The sequence below is a fragment of the Chiloscyllium plagiosum genome, unplaced genomic scaffold (assembly GCF_037043375.1).
Source record: "Chiloscyllium plagiosum isolate Xiang-an unplaced genomic scaffold, Cpla_swu_hap1 HiC_scaffold_4, whole genome shotgun sequence".
Classification (NCBI taxonomy): domain Eukaryota; kingdom Metazoa; phylum Chordata; class Chondrichthyes; order Orectolobiformes; family Hemiscylliidae; genus Chiloscyllium; species Chiloscyllium plagiosum.
The window spans coordinates 113,055,365-113,076,352 of NW_028270142.1; the positions used below are offsets into that span (position 1 = coordinate 113,055,365).

General features: G+C 40.0%; 1 protein-coding gene across 1 annotated transcript in view; it reads left to right on the top strand.

Annotated features, from left to right (window-relative positions):
* The window catches only part of scap (SREBF chaperone), a 150,957-nt gene that overhangs the window by 115,297 nt on the left and 14,672 nt on the right, over window positions 1-20,988 (top strand). Inside the window, exons 16-20 of the mRNA XM_043687917.2 lie at window positions 3,367-3,482; window positions 4,578-5,136; window positions 11,385-11,470; window positions 14,530-14,612; window positions 15,349-15,515. Coding sequence (XP_043543852.1) covers window positions 3,367-3,482; window positions 4,578-5,136; window positions 11,385-11,470; window positions 14,530-14,612; window positions 15,349-15,515 — 1,011 coding nt within the window. The remainder of the gene's footprint in view (window positions 1-3,366; window positions 3,483-4,577; window positions 5,137-11,384; window positions 11,471-14,529; window positions 14,613-15,348; window positions 15,516-20,988) is intronic.

Sequence of the window (20,988 nt, forward strand, 5' to 3'; positions counted from 1 at the left end):
GACTTGTTGGACTGAAGGGTCTGTTTCCACTGTAGGGAATCTAATCTAATCCCCACTTTCCTGGATGGGTGTAGCTGTAATAATGGTTGAGAAGCTTGATACCATCCAGGACAACAGGGCTGCTTGAATAATATTCACACCCTCTACCACCAATGCTCAGTACTGGCAGTGCAAGCATTGACAAGATGCACTGCAGAAATTCACCAGGATCCTTAGTCAACATCTTTCAAGCCCACAAACTAGTCTTGAAGTACAAGGGCAGCAGATGCATGGGAATATCTCCACTTGCAGGTTCCCCTTCAAGTCACTTGCTACCCTGACTTTAAAATATGTCATCGTTATAGTGTTGCTGGTTTAAAATTATGAAACTACCTCTCAAACACCATAATGTCTCTACCTAATCCAAATTAATTCAGCTTGCTACCACCTTCTCAAGGGCATCTAGAGATCAGCAATAAATGCTGGCCCAACCAGTGAGACACACATCCCATGAGTTAATTTAAAATAAAGCATCATGAAGCAATTACAGGATAGTGATGACATTTCTTGCACATTCAGATCTTTGCAGCACAATCCACAGAGCCGCAATGTTTCCTGAAGTCAAATGATTTGGTCAAGTCGCTGAATGTCTGGTTGTGTTCACACTGTTTGGCAGGAGAAGCACAAAAAAGACTGGAAGATCTAAATCCATGCCTCAAGAGAATGCGTAACAGGATTTTTTTTCCATATGTTTATGTGGGAAATACCTTAGTAGTTCTCATAGCCCAACTTATCTCAGTTCTTGAAAATGGCTATAAATGTTGGTTGTGTTCCTGAAACTGGGTGGCTTGTGAGGCAGGGTGGGGAGAGGTAGAATTTGAGGAGGAGATGGGTGTTGGTACTTTCTTCTTCCAAATCTTTTAGCTGACTGTATAGAGTCTGAATGTGAAGACCTCAGCTGGATTAGCAACAGGGCTAAAACACATTGTTGTTTTTCATCCTTTTGTTTGCTCGTTATATTTCTCCCATTGATTGTTCACCCGTGAATTCTGCCATCGGGAACTGCAGATAGACTGAAGTGTATCAATTGCCATATTTCATTTGACATGATCAGCATCCAGTTGCATCTCTCAGGCCTTTCTCATCCCACCACATGACCTTTATCTTCTGGATTTGTGTCTGGGAGTCTGTCTTAAGCTATTGAAATACTGAGTTTTGGACTTGTGGTTATTAGTGGCTTGCAAGTCTGGTGCAGTGTGAGCAATGACACTTCAGTTATCCACATGTTTGATAGTGTATGTCTATATGGTTGGTTTAGTTTTGGCATGGTAGCAGTTGATGTTAGCACAATTCATAAATAATGTCAAGTCACTGTCAGTAAAACGAACAACAATCATATCAATTGATCTATCAAGACTCCAAATTGACATTGTGTCCTATGAAGACCTGTTTTCCAGCAGAAGAAACAAACCGCTTTATTTGAAATAGAAAGGTAAGAATGACAGCAATACTCAGTCCACCAAGTTGGTTTTACTTTTAGAAATAGGATCTTGGGTGCACTGCCAGAATGCCCCAATTGTCTAAATGATAGACACTTGTCATTTTATCTGCAGCTCAGCTTCAGTCAGTATCCGACTGTCATCAGCATTTATGCCTCAAACCTTAATTCGAATGAAGATGTTAAATAAATGTACTATTATAACCTTCATGTGGTCCACACTCCATCTCAGAAGTTAAAAAAAAATCATTGTTCTAAGAGACTTTATTGCTGGGGTTGGCTGTGTCTTTCTTTCTCTGTAGAGAAACCATAGGAAAATTGTGTTGGAAAATGCTGTTGCACATGGTGTCCTCGTGTTGACAAAGTGGGTTAAACATGGCTTCATTACAAGGATGAAAACCACATGGAGGTATTCTTCATCAAGTAACTGACACTTTCTGGATTTGTAACATGGGAGAATAGGACTCATGAGCAGGAATAGACAGTGGGCCCTTTAAGCCTACGCCATCTTTCAATAAGCTTATAACTGACGTGGTTGTGGTCTTAAATCCACTTTCCAGTCTAACCCCATAGCCTTTTACTCCCTTGTTTACTTAATGTCTACTTCACTCAACCTTGAATAAATTCAATGACCCAGCCTCCATTAGTTTCTGGAAAAGGCAATTGTACAGACTAACTATACTTAGAGAATCTTGTCTCATCTTGCTCTTAATCTTCAACTGTGCCCCTTCCTCTAGTCTATCCCACAAAAGAAACACCCTTTGTTATATCTACTCAATAAATCCCCTCAGGATCTTACATGCTTCAATAAAATCACCCCTCAATATTCTAGACTCTGATGGGTGCAGACCCAATTGTTTAACCTTGTTTAACCATTAATTCCAGGAATGAGAATAGTGAGCCTTCTCTTATCTAATTTAAATGCAGTTATATCATCTTTTAAATAGAGACCAAGTCTGTACACAGGAATGTGGTCTCACCAATGCCCTGCAGAGCTGCACTAAAAGTTCCTGACTTTATATTCCCTTTTCCTTCCCTTTCATTCCCTTTGTAATAATCGTTCCTCTTGCTGAACCTCATATTTTCTTTTTATGATTTATTTACCAGGACTTGAAGATCTCTATGTATTGCTGAGTTATGCAGTTACCCTCCATTTTGATGGTGTATTGCTTTGCTGTATTTTCTGATGTAGTAGTTGTATTCATATCATCCCACATTAAACTCCGCTTGCCAAATTTTTGTTACTTACTCCACCTCTTGACAAATTACTTTCCTACCTTATTTGGTACCATTGACAAATTTAGCTTTCATCAGAGTCATTGATGTAGATCGTAGACAGATGAGGCCCAGCTCTGATTTCCCCTAGATGCAGCATATAACAATTGTCTAAGATCTAAAATCTAAGTGATGTCTGTATCATCTGACCCTTGTGGGAAATGACGCCTACCGGACAGAAAATTGATCTATTTCGTTGATAATGAACAGCCAATAGTACCAATACATAGGTCCAGAAGTTCATTAGGAAAACAATCAATGTCTCGGCCCTAAAGCAAAAAAGAGGAATTCCAAATGCAGCTCACAACTAATCTTGAAAATCAGCACGAATCCAATTGAATGGTGGGATCAAATAAAATTAGCTGTACTGGACTTCTCTGATCAGACCATGGGTTTGAACATTATGACCACCAGGACAAAAACAATGCTGAGATATGTGACTACTTGGAACAAACCTTTATTGCCTGGCAGGAAATACAAATATTTGCCTATCAAAGAAAGTTCTGTATTCATTAATTCTGTGCCCATGATCTTGTACATCCCTCATTCATTACAACTTCATGCATATATTATAACATTTTCTTAAACACATTTTTATTAATCGTTTTTCCTAGGATATTGAATGCTTGGCCAGTGATGGGATGTTGTTGGTCAGTTGCTGTTTGTCAGGACAGATCAGAGTGTGGGACGCACAGACTGGTGATTGTCTGACTGTCATACCAAACCCAGGGTAAAATATTAATTCATGAGTTCATTCCAGTTATTTTATTGCATTCCTTCAACAATATCCCTCAATTTTCTTTCAATCTTTTTGTGTTTAAGCAGTCCTGAACTCTGCTTTCTGTAACAGATAATCTAGTTACAAAGTAATGCAATATTGCTGTTAGATTTAATCTAATCAAATTGTTTGTGCAGTGAAATAAAAAGGAAGCAAATTAAGAATCAATAATTTTGTAATACAGTTAGATGGCAACAGATGGGAAGAGCCTCCTGGGAGCGCAACCATCTGAATGGGCCATTTGGCTTAAAGGGCCAGTCTTTGTCCTGCACATTCTATGTAATTTCCAAATGAGCACATTTCTTATGAAGATCACTTCATGTTGATAGAAGTGTCTAGATTTTATTTGCTCTTATAACTGTAGTTATTTGGCATAAATTAGTCCAAGATGTGTTGCTGGAACAGCGCAGCAGGTCAGGCAGCATCCAGGGAACAGGAGAATCGACGTTTCGGGCATAAGCCCTTCTTCAGGAATTTGCCCGAAACGTCGATTCTCCTGTTCCCTGGATGCTGCCTGACCTGCTGCGCTGTTCCAGCAACACATTTTCAGCTCTGATCTCCAGCATCTGCAGACCTCACTTTCTCCATAAATTAGTCCAACAACTGCAAACAGCTAAGTCAGAAAGGAGATCAGCAATTAGACCTCCATCCTCTTGGTTGATGTAGTCACGCACTGTTTTCACTAACCTGAGACATTAGAAGAATGCTGAAAATTGTCTTATGGGGTAAAGTTTTTCATACATTGCAACACAGAGGTAAGAGCTCACTTAAAGTTGCTCTTGGAATTCCTTCCAACTGCAAATTCATACCTGAAGAATGAAAGTTAACTATTATGAAATAATTCATCATCTATAAAACCTGCCAAACAATACATTTAAACCATTTAATGATTAAATTATGTTTGTATCTCATGATTTTGAATGGGATTAAAATAATTTTAATGTTAGACTTTTGCATGTTATATTGAAGGTCTGTTCAAGCTTTGGAGTTCAAAAATGCAGTATGTTGGAAAATGTTTGACACTTGGTCTTTTTCATCCATTTTTAGGCAATGGAATGATAGTAGCAGTTGCTATGAACGTCAAGAGAGCTGGGAGTATATATCAGATCCTGAGAATGGAGCAGATGATGTATACGAAAGTGAGCACAACTTTCAGAAGAGAATGACCCCTACACAACCCGTTCTGTTCACCGATCAACCAGATTTATCTGGATTAATAGACACCAACTTTGCAGAGCAAGTTAAAGAGGAGAATGCAGTTCCCAGACAGCGGACTATCTCTGAACATTCGCAGGAGACTGGCTTTGACTTTGGAAAAGCATATGATAAAGCATATGAGGATCATAAACTGCTGAATGTGCAAAACCTGCGGAATTATCCTTCCCCAACATTTTTGAGATCTTCTCAAACATCTGTGAACCTCAAGTCTCATGGCTGGGATGGCAGCTGCCTACAGAGGAGGCGCAGTTTAGGGGATGAGCCACTTCCTGTGCATGAGAAAAACTCCCCCATTCCTATGTGGGGTGGAGACTGCGAAAGCTCTGTCTGGAGTCTTGGCATCCAAGGGAACCTGATTGTGGCAGGAAGAAGCAGTGGGCAACTTGAGGTAATTAAACAGTAACATTAACGTTCCCTTGCAATCTGTTGCATTATTTTTCCTTATTCGTATTGTTAAATAACTATTACGAGATAATCACTAGGTAGTATAGAACTTGAAGTGTTGCTGAAAAAGTGACGTTGTCTTGCACTCATCATGGCAGATACTAGGATGCCAGATTCCAAAGAGAGCAGCAATTTTAACAAGCTGCAGAAAGGGAACTGATTGATCAGAGTTAACTTACCAGACAATCATGGCAAAACTGTATTCTGCTATTTTCTGATGCAGTGTATGGAGAGAGAATTTTGCACAATAATCTTAAGAGGAACAGATTCAGGTGCAAAGTGACCATTGCTGTAAAGAAACTGCTGATTTTACTTTGAAATAGCATTGGATGCAGCTGACACTGTGTTGATATATAGTCGTAGAGATGGTGGCTTAGTAGTATTGCCACTGGATTAGTAATCCAGAGACACAGGCTAATGCTCTGGTGGGTATGGGTTTGAATTCTATCATGGCAGATGGTAAAATATGAATTCAATTAATAAATGTAGAATTTTTTTAATAAACTAGTCTAATAAAGACCATAAAGCCATTGTTGTCATTAAAACCCATCTGGTTCTCTATTGATTGTTAAGGAAGGAAACTCTGCTGTGATCACCTAACGACTTCCAGTCCATAGCAATGTGTTTGGCTGTATAAAATGTCATAGAAGTACAATCAATTGTATCTGACTGCTACAAAGTTTGTTAAAGGAATGAAACAAAATGATAACCTGCCATCAACTAAAGAACTGGAAATGATAGCAGCACAGGAAGCTGTAACATCTGGGACGTTGTATCAAAATTGGGACTGCTGTCTTATAGATGAATCAAGCAACAGCCTAACAGTTCTCATAGAATCATTCCTTATGCAATGACCTTATACCTCCATCACCACCCCTAATGTGGCAATGCAGTGGTTTACTATCAGAAGGGAGTTGCTCTAGTAGTCCTCTGTATTGACTGCAGACCCCATGAAGTCTCATGGCACCAGATTAAATGTAGTTCAGGAAGCTTCCTATTGCTTACCATCCACTCAGCTAAAGAGTCAGTATTTTTTCATGTTGCACACTATTTGGAGGATGCAGTGAAGGTATAAGGGTGCAGGATGTGCTCTGGGTGGAGGGGTTAACTGTCCATCATCAAGTTGGCTATTAACACCACTGCTGGAAATGTGTTGCTGGAAAAGCGCAGCAGGTCAGGCAGCATCCAGGGAACAGGAGAATCGACGTTTCGGGCATAAGCCCTTCAGCCCTTCCTGAAGAAGGGCTTATGCCCGAAACGTCGATTCTCCTGTTCCCTGGATGCTGCCTGACCTGTTGCGCTTTTCCAGCAACACATTTCCAGCTCTGATCTCCAGCATCTGCAGACCTCACTTTCTCCTATTAACACCACTGACATAGCTAGCTGAGTCTTAAAAGACATAGTTGCCAGAGACAGAAGCTGTAGCAATTGGTGAGGAAACTATTGAAAGGAAAACATTGACTTGACATCAACCTGTCCACTCTACAGATATATATGTCACAGATATGTGTGTTCATAACAGTATTTATAAAAGTGACCAGCACAGTCCCATGGAGATGAAGTCCCATCTTGACATTGAAGATGTCCTCCGTTGTGTTATGTGGCACTATCCCTGTGCTGAATGGGACGAATTTCAAACAGATCTAGCAGCTCAAGGCGAGGCAGCTCTGTGGAATTGTATTCAACCACAATCTCTGACCTCATGACCTGCATATCCCTGTCATTCTACCATTACAACAAGTCAAGGCATGTTTCAGTGAAGAATGCAGGAGAGTATGCCAGGAGCAGCACCAGGCATACCTAAAAGTGAGGCCACAAAGCAGGAAAACTTACATGCCAAAGCATCATGTGATACCTTCGCTGATTTTTTTCATTACTTTTATTCTTTTATCAATTTTTATTTGGAACTGTGAACTGAGTGCTGATGGTGACCTTTTGGACTGGTCAGCAGCTTATGTTTTTTTTTTAAAAGAAGGGTCAAACAAGCCATTGTTTGAGAGGCCAGACCTGGAGGTTAATTACAGGTGGATTCTATGTCTAAGTGCTCCATTGGTACTTCAAACTCAGAGTAAGCAGTAAATCAAACCAGATAGATGTTTGGCCATTAATAACACCAAGGAGTTGGTGTTAGCAAGCCTGGGAGAGAACATGATCAAATAAAGGGAGAGGCTAGCGGGTTGGAGAAGGAGTTTGGCTGTTGATGCTTAGGCATGAAGATTTGAAAGCTCCCTGCCTAACTTCCAATATCAACCATTGGAAGTTCAGTGAATAGTAACTAATTTATAAGTATTGCTGAGAATTCCTCAGAGTGAACAGAAAGCTGGCCCTGATTGATGTCTTCAGAAGATCGATCAAGAAACAATAATATATGCCTGTTGAACAAAGCATTGTGGAAACAGCTTAGTAATTTGGCCAGTTTTGTCATTTTATTTATTCCTTAACTGTGTTTGGCTGTCTGTGTTTTGTATGAACGGGATTGGAAACAAAGATTATTGGATTTAAATCATCGATATCAGTTAGATTACTTTGTTTAGTTTTGCTCTATTATAGTCACAGAGATATACAGCATGGAAACAGACCCTTCGGTCCAACTCATCCATGCTGACCAGATATCCCAACCTAATCTAGTCCCACTTGCCAGCACTCGGCCCATATCCCTCCAAACCCTTCCTATTTGTATACCCTTCCAGATGCCTTTTAAATGTTGTAATTGTACCACCTTCCTCCACTCCCTCTGGCAGCTCATTCCATACAAACACCACCCTCTGCGTGAAAAAGTTGCCCTTTGCGTTTCTTTATATCTTTCTCCTCTCACCCTAAACCTATGCCCTCTAGTTCTGGACTCCCCTATCTCGGAGAAAAGACTTTGTCCATTTATCCTCTCCATGCCCTTCATAATTTTATAAACCTCTAGAAGGTCACACCTCAACCTCTAACGCTCCAGGATAAATAGCCCCAGCCTCTCCCAATATCTCAAATCCTCCAACCCCGGGAAAATTCTTGTAAATCTCTGAACCCTTTCAAGTTTCACAACATCCTTCCGATAGGAAGGAGACCAGAATTGCAGTATTCAAAAAGTGTTCGAAACAATCTCCTGTATAGCCGCAAAATGACCTCCCAACTCGTGTACGCAATGCTCTGACCAATAAAGGAAAGAATACCTTTGCTATCCTATCCACCCTACAACTCCACTTTCAAGGAACTATAAACATGCATTCCAAGGTCTCTTTATTCAGCAGCACTTCCCAGGGCCTTGCCATTAAGTGTATAAGTCCTGCTCTGATTTGTCTTTCCAAAATGCAGCATCTCATATTTATCTAAATTAAACTCCATCATGCCACTCCTCCGTCCATTGGTCCATTTGATCAAGATTCTGGTGTGCCCTGAGGTAACTTTCTTCGCTGTCCACTACACCTACAATTCTGGTGTCATCTGCAGACTTACTAACTATACCTCCTACATTCACATCCATATTATTTATATAAATGATGAAAAGTAGTGGAGCCAGCTCCAGTGGTCACAAGCCTCCAGTCTGAAAAACAACCCTCCTTCACCAAGTTCTATCTTCTACATTCAAGCCAGTTCACTATCCGTACATTCTCCCTGCATTGCATGAGATCTAACCTTGCTAACCAGTCTCCCATGGGAAACCTTGTCAAACACCTTACTGAAATTCATGTAGATCATGTCCACCGCTCTGTCCTCATCAATTTTCTTTGTTACTTCTTCAAAAAAAACTCAGTCAAGTTCGTGAGACATGATTTCCTATGCAGAAAGTCATGTTGACTATCCCTAATCAGTCCTTGCCTTTCCAAATACGTGTGAATCCTGTTCCTCTGAATTCCCTCCAACAACTTGCCCATCACTGACGTCAGGGTTACAGGTCTATAGTTCCCTGGCTTGACCTTACCACCTTTGTTAAATAGTGGTACCACGTTAGCCAACCTCCAGTCTTCCGGCACCTCACCTGTGACTATCAGTGATACAAATATTGCAGCAAGGGGCCCAGCAATAACTTGCTGAGCCTCCCACAGAGTTCTAGGGTACCGCTGATCAGGTCCTGAGGATTTTATCCACCTTTATGCATTTCAAGACATTCAGCACTTCCTCCTCTGTAATATGGACATTTTTCAAGATGTCACCATCTATTTCCCTACATTCTATATCTTCCATGTCCTTCTCCACAGTAAATACTGATGCAAAACGTTCATTTTGTATCTCCCTTGTCACCTAGTTCAGTCTATTGTTTCAGCTACAAACTCAGTATCCAGAATTGATTGATTTATTGTCATGTGTACCGAAATACAGTGAAAAGCTTTGTTTATGAGCAGTGCAGGCAAATCATAGTAAGTAAGGATGCATAGATCAAAAAGACTTTGAGGCATATAGATTGCATTATCCAGGGTATGCGATGGCGAGATCAACACCAGCGAGATCAGCATTATTTGAAGCAAGACTCCATTCATCAGTCTAACAATGGCCGGGAAGAAGCTGGTTCACGTATTCAGGCTTCTGTCTCTTCTGCCTAACAGAAGAGGTTGTAGGAGATTATTACCAGGGTCCGATGGTCTTTTGATGTTGACAGCCTTTATGCAGCAGCAAAACATATAAGTGGAGTCCATGAATTGAAGTTTGGCTTCCATGATGGTCAGGTCTGAGCAGTTGCCATACCAGGTTGTTATGCACCCAGACGGTATGCTTTCAGTGATGCATCTGTAGAAGTCGGTGAGGTGTCCTTGCAGACATGCCAAATTCCCTGAGCTGACTGAGGAAGAAGAGCTGTTGTTGTGCCTTCTTGACCGTTGCATCTACGTGCGAAGTCGAGGACAGGTTGTCAGTTGTCATCACTCTGAGAAGCTTGATGCTCTCCACCCTCTCAACCTCCATTCCGTTGATGTAGATGGGGGTGTGTTCTCTTCCTTCCTGAAGTCAATAATCAGTTCTTTTGTTTGTTGAGAGGTTGTTCTCATTGCACCACATCACCAAGCCCTCTATCTCCCTTCTGTATTTTGAGTCGCCATTGTTAGATATCTGTCCTATTAAGGTTGTGTTGTCACTGAATGTTTAGACTGATTGATTATTGAGTTTGGGGTTGTTCAAAAAGTCGAGAGTGTGTTGCTAGAAAAGCGCAGCAGATCAGGCAGCATCCAAAGAGCAGGAAAAAAGTCTGGTTATAAACAATTAGGCTAAATTTTGAGAGTCTTTGAAGGTTTTAATTTTATTGTGTTGCAAATAGTGGTAGGACGGCTGACTTGATTTGGCTTTAAGACTCCAGGTTTTAACAGGTAGACTTGATTGGCACCTCAACTAACTCCTCCAATTCCTTCCTTGACTAAAGCAGAGTTTACCATTTACAAGATACGTTGAAAAACTATGTAGACAATATCTTCTAAACCCAGTACCCCGACTACCAAAGAGAACAAGGACAGCAGATACATCGGAACACCACCACCTGCAGAGCCGTACATCATCCTGACTTACAAGTATATTGTCATTCCTTCACTGTTCTGAGTTGAGGTCCTGGAATTCCCACCTGAACATCTCTCTGAGTGTACTTAGACCATATAGACTCAGTGGTTAAAGAAGGCAGCTACCTGGCACCTTCTCAAGGGCATAAATGCTGGTGCATCCAGTGGTGACCACATCTCACGAATAGATTAAATAGAAACCCTGCCAGCTAATGTGATCTACATTGTACTTAGCTAAACAAAAAAAAGGCTAAGTGCCCACCCAGCATCAAATTGAGATAAGCAAAATCTAAAGGTCTCTATCTCTGTTATTGTACTGAGCTAGCTAATTTCAGTTGGAGTAGCAAACCGAATGACGCAGCTTGAGCACCTGAAAGCTAAGGAGAGGAAAGTTGGTCATTGCGTATTACTGCTCAGTGACTTGTGCAGAATATGCTTATGTGAATGTTGGGAAAAATAGAATTCAGCTTACCTGCAGTGTTCTATGATGGGCACACAACTTATGCTTATTGTCTCAGCCTAAAATTTAAAGTGACCAATTTGCTATGGTAAAGGTCCAATGTCCATTAAACCCAAAGCCTAACATAGATCAACACTTTCAGGAAGATTAGAGAAAATTAAAGAGAGTTTTAAAACAGGGAGTCTATTTTCTAAAGAAAGTAAAAGGACCTATTGTATAAACCATGACTCACCTTGCAGTTTAAAATGAATCTGCTCATTTCAGGTGTGGGATGCTGCAGATGGAACTCTGCGCTGCAGTAATGAAGACGGTTCCTCTGGCATAACAGCACTGGCTTTTATCACAAACAGGTAATTAGCTGGATATATGTTGTTAATTTATGCTGTGAACCTTTCTGTAAGATTCAGTGTTTGTCCCATCAGTGTGCTATAACCCATCCAATGTCCACAGGTTTTATTGCATTGGATTGAAAGTGCTGCCATGTTTTGTGATACTTTTATGATCTGAATTCAAGATGTAATGGTGTACCATGGAGTGTGAGCCATGACTGCAGGAAAGCTTGCAGTAAACCTAATAATTACCCATTCATCTTTTAAATTCAAAATAATTGATTATGGTTGTGTTAGAATGAACAAATTGAATTTCACAACTGTTCGACATCACAAAGTGCTTTACAATCGGTGAAAATACGGCTCCGAGGGAACGTTGGTTCTAATGGCCAATTACAATAGTTTTCATGTCTAAAGATGCTGAACCGGAAATCTGCACATATAGGATTCAAGCTAATTAGGCACAGTTTCTGCACATTGATAAATGTATATTCTTTGACCCGCTGGATCAGTGGTTAGCACTGCTGTCTCATGGCGCCAGGGACCCGGGTTTGATTCCAGCCTTGGGCTACTGTGTGTGGAGTTTGTACATTCTCCCTGTGTCTGTGTGCGTTTCCTCCGGATGCTCGGGTTTCTTCCCACAATCCAAAGATGTGTAGGTTAAGTGAATTGGACATGCTAAATTACCCATAGTGTTCAGGAATGTGTAGTTTAGGTGCATTAATCAGAGGTAAATATAGGATAATAGGGTAAAGGAATACATCTAGGTGGGTTACCCTTTGAAAGGTCGGTGTGGCCTTGTTGGACCAAAGGGCTGTTTCCATATTGTAGTGATTCTATGATTCTGTCCCAAATGTCTGCTTTACTGACACAGTAGCATGGTTCAGAATGGCTCAGGGATGAAGAGAGAAGGTGCATAGGTTCTTAGTTGTGGCACTGGAGGGTCCTGGTGAAGGAAGTATGGTGTAGAAATCATTCCTAACCTGTATTGGCTTGGGAATGATGTTGATGAGCAGAAGGCAGGATGCTATCTTGCTCTCCTATCGCTCTCTCCTAAGGTAGGTGGTACTGCTGTGTCTGACCTCCTCTCCTCCACCCATTCCTATTTCCAGACCAAGGGGAATTCCCAGCAAGATGCCAATGTTCAAACATTCCTTTTCTCCTGTTGACTCTGATGAGGACCCCAATAAGGTGGATTAGCACGACAATTTCTCAGTGAAATGCTCAGAATTTTCAAAATAAATGTTCAGCTGTGATGAAGTCTTGACAAATGTCCCAGAAAATGTGTCTCTGTTTGAGATCGTCTTAACAGCTCCCAAGTAATGAATGTGAAACGGCAAGTGACATTTTCAATTATCTTGAAATTGGCATCAGTGTAATGTTTCCTCCCAACCCCTGTTAGTAAAGGGCAATTGAATTGAAGTGCTTGCCACCAAAATCATAAAGACCTCTTTAATCAATGCCACTTAATATGCCTGCTAGAAGTCAACTAATTAATAAGCTCTGAGTAGCCCTTCATAGTGCTAGTTTCAACTCCGTTGCCAACTTTGATTAAATGGCACGAATTGACATTGCAGCATCAGACCCAACTTAATTATTTTGGAGGCTCTTAAGCACCTGAAAGTATTCTGTATAAGTCGCTCAATCCTTTTTAAATTTTCAGTATTATGTAATTATAATTTCAGAAATGTTTCAATGTGCTTTAATTGCAATATATTCCTTTAAGGATTAATATTGTGTAGAGAAAATGGTAAGTATTTTGAACACTGCAAGGTCTATGTTTACTTCCTTAACTTCAAAAACAGCAATTGTATCACCTGTCAGCCTCTTTGTTTCAGTTGGAACATATACAATTTATATCATCATCTTTTCATAGTCCAATTCTTTCATCCCCTCAATCACGCGAGTGGCCATGTCTCTACGTTCAATTGCTGTCTCAGTGCAAAAATGGGATATTACAATCAGTACTGTATGCAGTATTCTAAATTCAATTGCCGAAACAAAATTTGCAGTGGCAGGATTACTTCACTATCTGCATTCAGTGTTCAATACATCCAAACTTCTGATTTGCTATCTTTAGTGCAATAGCTGCAATTTCTTTTTAAGAAGGACTCCAGGGCTACCTCATCTTACATGTCGGTTTTTAAGTTATAGTCTGTCATGGAGCTTTGTCCCACATTGCATTTCTCAACATTGCAGTTCCTCCGTCTCCCCAGTACCCAAGTATATTTACTTGCTTTTGCAGTTTATCCTGTTCAGTTTTGCAGCCTCCCACCTTCAGTAGCTTTGTAGCATTTCCAGATTTCATTCTGCTTGTGACTGCTAAACTTCACTGATAACAACCTCCAAAGTTAGCAACAATTCTTGTGTCACTACCTTCTGGATTAATTTGGTGTGCCAGTTGATGAAATTTTAAAATATTTCCACTGACTTTTTTTTTTAAACAAGAATTTCAATACAGGCCTTTCTAGGGGGAATGTACCAAAGGTCTTCCTGAAATATAAGAGCACCACATCGATGGCCTTATATCCATTAAGCCCTTTCAGCAGCCAGTGCGTGTGAATTGGCTGCTTATTAAAAGTTCTACATTTAGCCGCTTTGATTGAGCTTTAACATTAACATTCTGTTTCTATGTAGTGTATCATAACCTGCAGTCATTATTTTAAATGTTAAGTGTTCTTACTCTCAATTTCTTTAGTTTTTTGTCATTTCTTGGTATAATTGTTTAAAAATCAGTTGTCCTGATATCTGAAGTAATATATTTAGCTGCAGCCTGTACTCACATCTCCATTATTCAGCCTTGGCCTGCTGTCTTCCACAGACATTGTTAGTTATAGCATGACTAAGATTACCTCCGTCTGGCACAACAGCTGTTTTGTATGATAGTTAGTTCTGGTTATTGTTTTGAGATTATTATTTTGACTAGGAAATAGGGGAAATAAAGTAGTATGTCCTATCGGATTATGACAGCATTCGACATTTCCTTGATGTTACCGAAACAGAACGTGGTAATGACTATATGTATTTACACATGTTAGATAGCTGTTTGTTCAATTAAATAACAGAGCCTTCTATCACAGAATTGTTGCTGCAAGATTGAATGGCTCATTGGATTTCTACTGTCTAGACACCAATAAAACCAGCAACCAGCTGCAGTACCGAGGTAAGTGAAAGATATTTGTTTGAAATGCGTAGTTCCCTCATGCTTTGGCCACTTCTCCAAAGTTAGTACAAATGCACAACTCGTAAATATATTACCATCAGATAAAGCATAAAATTAGGCAATTCCTGGCTGAGGATCAAGTTAATAAATTGGACTAAATATTAACAATAGTTCATTGATGATGTAAGATGCTTTCAAAATCACATTGCTCAATTTCTTAGCCCCTCAGTATTTTTAGGTCAGTGTCATACATGGCTGTCATACAAAAGCTGAATTTTTTTTCAGAATTGAGGCTTGATCAGCAATTAACCCTTTTTTGAAAATTGTGATTTAGAATTGTAAAACAAAAGCAGTGAACACTGATTATTCTGAAATCTCCAACTCAGTCCTACTGACACAGTCTTTACAATCCTGTCTTCCCATATGTCCTTCCATCTTCCAGTTCTCTGACTGATAGCAGATATCAGTTATTATTTTTGCTGTGCGTCCGAATTCCCTTTATAGTTTCTGTCCCTTGACATGTCTCGTTATACTTTAACAATCCTCATCAAATCTAGCTTTCAAATGTGCGCTTCCTCTAAACCTACAACAAACTAATCTTTGATGCATAAGCTCCCCATTCAGCTGGTTATAAAGGGATGAGAGCTGTTTTGCTGTGATACTGTTGTCCTCTGTGTGCAAGTTGTTTTCATTCCATATTTGGAATGCTAATTCTATAGTCTGTCATCTTGTTCAGGAACACCCAACAGATCCACGATCCCATCATCGCCAGTCTTCAGCAGTGACGATTCCATCGTTTGTCAGTTAACCCACATGGTTCCTTGTGCACACCAAAAACCCATCACAGTACTGAAAGCAGCTGCTGGCAGAGTGGTCACAGGAAGTCAGGACCACACACTGAGAGTGAGTACAAATCAATTGAATTTAAAATAGTAATAGTGTTAATTAGGTGATAATCTCACGTTTTGGGCTTCTGTTCACGGGACATGAGAGCATAGTTTGGGCTGATTCCTTTCTGGAGCACTCTAGAAGTGCTGTGTTGTGGAATGTCTTGTGTTTTGAATGATTAGTCCCATTTGTCAGGTTGACATTAAAAGGTACAATATAGAATCACAAAATCCCTACAGTGTGGAAGCAGGCCATTTGGCCCACCAAGTCCCTATTGACCCTCTAAAGACCCTCCTGTTGCAGTAAACACATTAAAATGATTGTCATGGTGGTTAACAAGATTTCAGGCCCCAATAACTTAAGGACATTAAAGCAAAGCCAAGCTGTACAGGACAATGTAAATGAAGAATCTCTGTACATCCTATTTGATCTGACACTGAATGTTGCCTGATGTCCTAAGTATTTCCAGTTATTCTATTTTTATTTTGTATTTATATCTTCTACAGTATTTTGCTCCTGTATTTCTTTGGCTTTTGTTGGCAACATCAATTAAAAGATATACATTTAAAAATAAGTTACAGGGAAATAATCTTTTGAATGTTAGCTCTTATGAAGAAAGTCAACAAAAATATTACTTTTATTTTTGTTTGTTGATTTGAGAATTGGTACATTACCCGGAAAAAGACTGGATAGGCCTACTTATGCCTATCCAGTCCCTAGTTTTGGTTATCACTGGGATGACGATGCAGCTCACAATGACGGTTCAACCAACCAGTGCCCTCTTCTCGTGCTGTATAAAATGATGTCCTTTTTTTCTCATGTGTATTTCTTGTGTCCTAATTCTAAGGATTTTTGCACAAAGGATTTGTTCTGAGAGTATATTTGTGTTGTTCTCATGATGATTCCAACATTTATTTTCTGCAATCATGTCCATATTCAAATTAACCTGCACTTGCCAACTGCCAATCTTCATTGCTGTATACATGAAGCTTTGGATCCCTAATGAGAAAGAAGAGAATCTGCATCAACAACAACACCTAGAGTAGCAGCAATTCCCTTGTCCTTCGATCCGACCACTCCATAGGTAGAGGGGATGACCACAGAGTTCCAGTTTGAATGATAACACCAACACACATTATGCAGGTAGAAGATCAGCTTTCTCACAGCAGGGTGACATCTGCAATCTCTCGAACCAAAATCTCTGTTGTAGCGGATCATTTATATGCATTGCCACTAGCCATCATGTGACTACCATGAATTTATTTAGCTCTGGCGCTTTCCAAAATTCTGCTGATAACATCTCCAGGACTCCATAAATGCATCTCCAAAGTTATGTTTGCCAGGACTACATGTTACATGCACATTATAACTGATGAGCCCAGTCAGAATGAGACAATGTTCAGATTTGCTGCAGTGGATGGTTCGCACACTTCCAGGAGTGTCACAAGCTGCAAAGGTATGGCTGTGAAAGTGTCTTTAGTTGTCATGGTCAGTTGACCTTGATTTCAAGGATGACATCTACTCATGATTTCGACCATGGGTTATGTGATTGATTTGGACAATTCCTGACTCACTGATATTTTGGCAAATGAAACCGGATGTCTCATTTCACAATGGAATTTGGAGTATAGGATTCGCTTCATTTTCTTTCGTTCTCTGTCATTACTCTGTCTCATCGTTAACAATTATGACTGAAGGAATATAGCTTGATGGATAAGTTTTCATTATTTTGAACAATTGGTAGCAAGGTCCTCCTAACCATCAAGCACAATGCAGCCATGCTTTATGGACAGCTTCACAGTCTTTGAAGCATTTTATTTGTCCTTCCCTGGAACTCTAGCATTTTGAGATTTGAGAAAAAGAAAATCTGGCTAGAGAGATACTTTTCATCAATCTAAACACTGTTGAATCTATTGAAGTTGATTTTGCAAGCATTTTGACTGAATGCTTGTAGATCTGGCTTCATGGACCAACATGTGTTTGATTGACCTTGCATTGAATCTAAAGGATACATCAGAGACATTGATGGAATTTCTGTCGCACTCTGTCACTGACACACAGTCAGTTGAGGAGTAGAATGACCCGGTTGGAAAATGAGAAGGTTGCTGAGAATAGATTGTCTATTTAAGAAACAGAGTAAAATATATAGGAGGAAGTTTTTCTATTGTTTCAAATGTTGAATAGGGAATCTTTCCAGTTTAGGATGTAAACTGTTTACTAAAGTAGTGTATAATCAATATTTGGGGTAATATATTAGCATGGATAGAAGATTGTCTTAACAGGAAGCAGAGTGTAGGAACAAATATGTCTTTTTCAGGCAGGTAAGATGTCATAAATGGTGTGTCACAGGGGTTAGTGCCAGGACCTCCACTCTTTACAAATGATTTTATAAATAATTTGGTTGAAGGAACCCAAAGTAGAGTAGTTAAATTTGCTGATGACTGCAAGATAGGTAAGAAAGTGAGTTGTGAAGAGGACATAAGGAACTAACAATGGGACAAAGATAAGTTATGAATGGTCAAACATCACGCAAATAGATTATAATGTGGGAAAGTGTGAAATTGTCCATTTTGACAGAATAAAAAGAACCATACTAAATAGTGAGAAGTTGCAGAGTTCTTGAGATGCAGAGAGAGTTTAATGTCCTAGTGCATGAATCGCAGCAGCTTAATATGTGAGTCGTTAGGAAAGCTAATGAATGTTATGTTTGGAGGATGTAGAACATTACAGCGCAGTACAGGCCCTTCAGCCCTCAATGTTGCGCCGTCCTGTGAAACCAATCTGAAGTCCATCTAACCTACACTATTCCATTCTCGTCCATGCACCTATCCAATGACCATTTACATACCTGTAAATTTGGTGAGCCTACAACTGTTGCAGGCAGTGCGTTCCACGCCCCTACTACTCTCTGAGTAAAGAACCTACCTCTGCCATCTGTCCTATATCTATCACCTCTTGATTTGAAGCTATGACCCCCTCGTGCTATCCATCACCATCTGAGGAAAAAGGCTCTCCATGTCCACCTGCTCTAAACCTCTGATTATCTTATGTCTCAATTAAGTCACCTTTCAATCTCCTTCTCTCTAATGAAAACAGCCTCAAATCCCTCAACCTTTCCTCGTGAGACCTCCCCTCCATAACAGGCAACATCCTCTGAACCCTTTCCAAAGCTTCCACATCCTTCCTATAATGTGGTGACCAGAACTGTACGGAATACTCCCAAGTGCGGCCACACCAGAATTTTGTACAGCTTCAGCATGACCTCATTGTTCCGAAACTCAGTCCCTATACTAATAAAAGCGAACACACCATATGCCTTCTTAACAACCCTATCAACCTGGGTGGCAATTTTGAGCGATCTATGTATGTGAACACCGAGATCTCTCTGCTCATCTTCACTATCAAGAATCTTACCAATAGCCCAGTAATCTACATTCCTGTTCCTCCTTCCAAAGTGAATCACCTCACACTTTTCTACATTAAACAGTATTTGCTACCCCTCAGCCCAGCTCTGCAGCTTATCTATGTCCCTCTGTAACTTAGAACATCATTCGGCACTATCCACAACTGTACTGATCTTAGTGTCGTCTGCAAATGTGCTCACCCATCCATCTACACCCTCTTCCAGGTAGTTCATAAAAATGACAAACAGCAGTGGACCCAAAACAGATACTTGCAGTACACCACTAGTACCTGAACTCCAGGATGAAAATTTTTCATCAACTACCACTAGTCTTTCAGCTAGCTAATTTCTGAGCCAAGCCGCTAAATCGCCCTTAATCTCATGCCTCTGTATTTTGTGCAACAGGCTACCATGGGGAACTTTCTCAAACACCTTACTGAAATCCATATACACCACATCAACGGCTTTGCTCTCATCCACCTGTTTGGCCACCTTCTCAAAGATGGCTTAGTGATAATATTGCAAGACTGTTAATGCAGAGATGCAGGTAGTGTTCTGGAGACCCAGGTTTGAATCCTACTATAGCAGTTGGCAAAATTCAAATTCAGTGAAGGTTTAGAATGGTGACCATGAAACCATCGATTGTTGGAAAATCCCATCTGGTTCACTAATGCCCTTTTAGGGAATGATCCTTAACTAATCTGCCCACATGTGACTCCAGACTCCTAGCAATGTGGGTGACTTTTAAATGCCCTCTGGACAGTTAAGAATGGGGAATAAATGCTGACATTGCCAGTGATACCAAGATTCCATGAATAAATAATAACAAAAATGTTTTACTGCAAAAGGAATTTAATCCAAGTGTTCTTCAGGGCATTTGCAAGATTACATCTAGAATACTGTGTGCAATACTGGTCACTGTACTTACGGAAGGATGTTAATTTGATGGCATCAGTTACTGGACTAATAGCTGAAATGGGTGAATTGCCCTTTGAGAAAAGTTAGACAAGGTAGGCCTGTATCCTCTGGAGTATAGAAGAGTCAGAGGTGACTTAATTAAAATATTTATATATGGAAAAGATGTTTCTACTTGTGGAAGAATCCAGCACGAGGGGTCAAACAGTTTAAAAATAAGGGATTCCCTCTAAGAGAGATGAAGAAAAAAAAATTGAGAATTGTCAGTCTTTGGAATTCCCTTCCTCAAAAGGCAGTAGATGCAAAATCTTTAAATATTTTTAAGACAAAGGTAGGTAGATTATTAATTACTAAGGAGATGAAAGATCATGGCAGGAATGTAGAGCTGAGGTTAAAATCAGATTGGCTGTCATTCTGTTGAATGACAGAGCAGGCTTTGACGGCTGAGTGGTGTACTTTTGTTTCTTGTTCATTTGTTCATAACTAAGGCACCTGGATGGGTATATGAATAGGAAGGATATGGGCCGGGTGCTAGCAACTGGGACTAGGTTAGGTTGGGATATCTGGTCGGCATAGATGAGTTGGACCAAAAGATCTGCTTCCGTGCTGTACATCTCTATGATTCTATAAATAAACTAACTAAACAAACAGACTGATAGTTATAAAGAACATTTGACACCAAGCTATATAAAGGAGATATTGGAACAAATGTGAAAAGCTTGATCAATGTGGCAGATCTCAAGCAGCACCTCAGAGGATGAAAGAGAGGGAGATTAAGAGAGAAAATTGCAGTGCTTAGCACCCTTGTTACTGAAGTCGCCAATACAATGGTGGAACAATTAAATTCAAGAGTGCTGATATCAGAGAAGGTTGTGCTGTTGAAGGATAAACATTAATGTGGACAAAGATTCCATGTAAGGATCTCAAAACAAAGATGAGAAAATACAAAATCGAGAAAATACAAAATCAAGAAAATCTGTGTAGATCATGGTTGGTTGATGAATGAACAGAAGAATTTTTGAAAACCTTAGTTTATGGTGAATAAAACATGGAAAGACAACTAGGAGTGTGTTGGAAAAAACAATCTGAGAAATAACAAATTACCTGGTTGAAAGAGATGGATGGAGTCGAAAACAAAACAGAGTTTGTAGTGGAACTGAAGGTAATGGC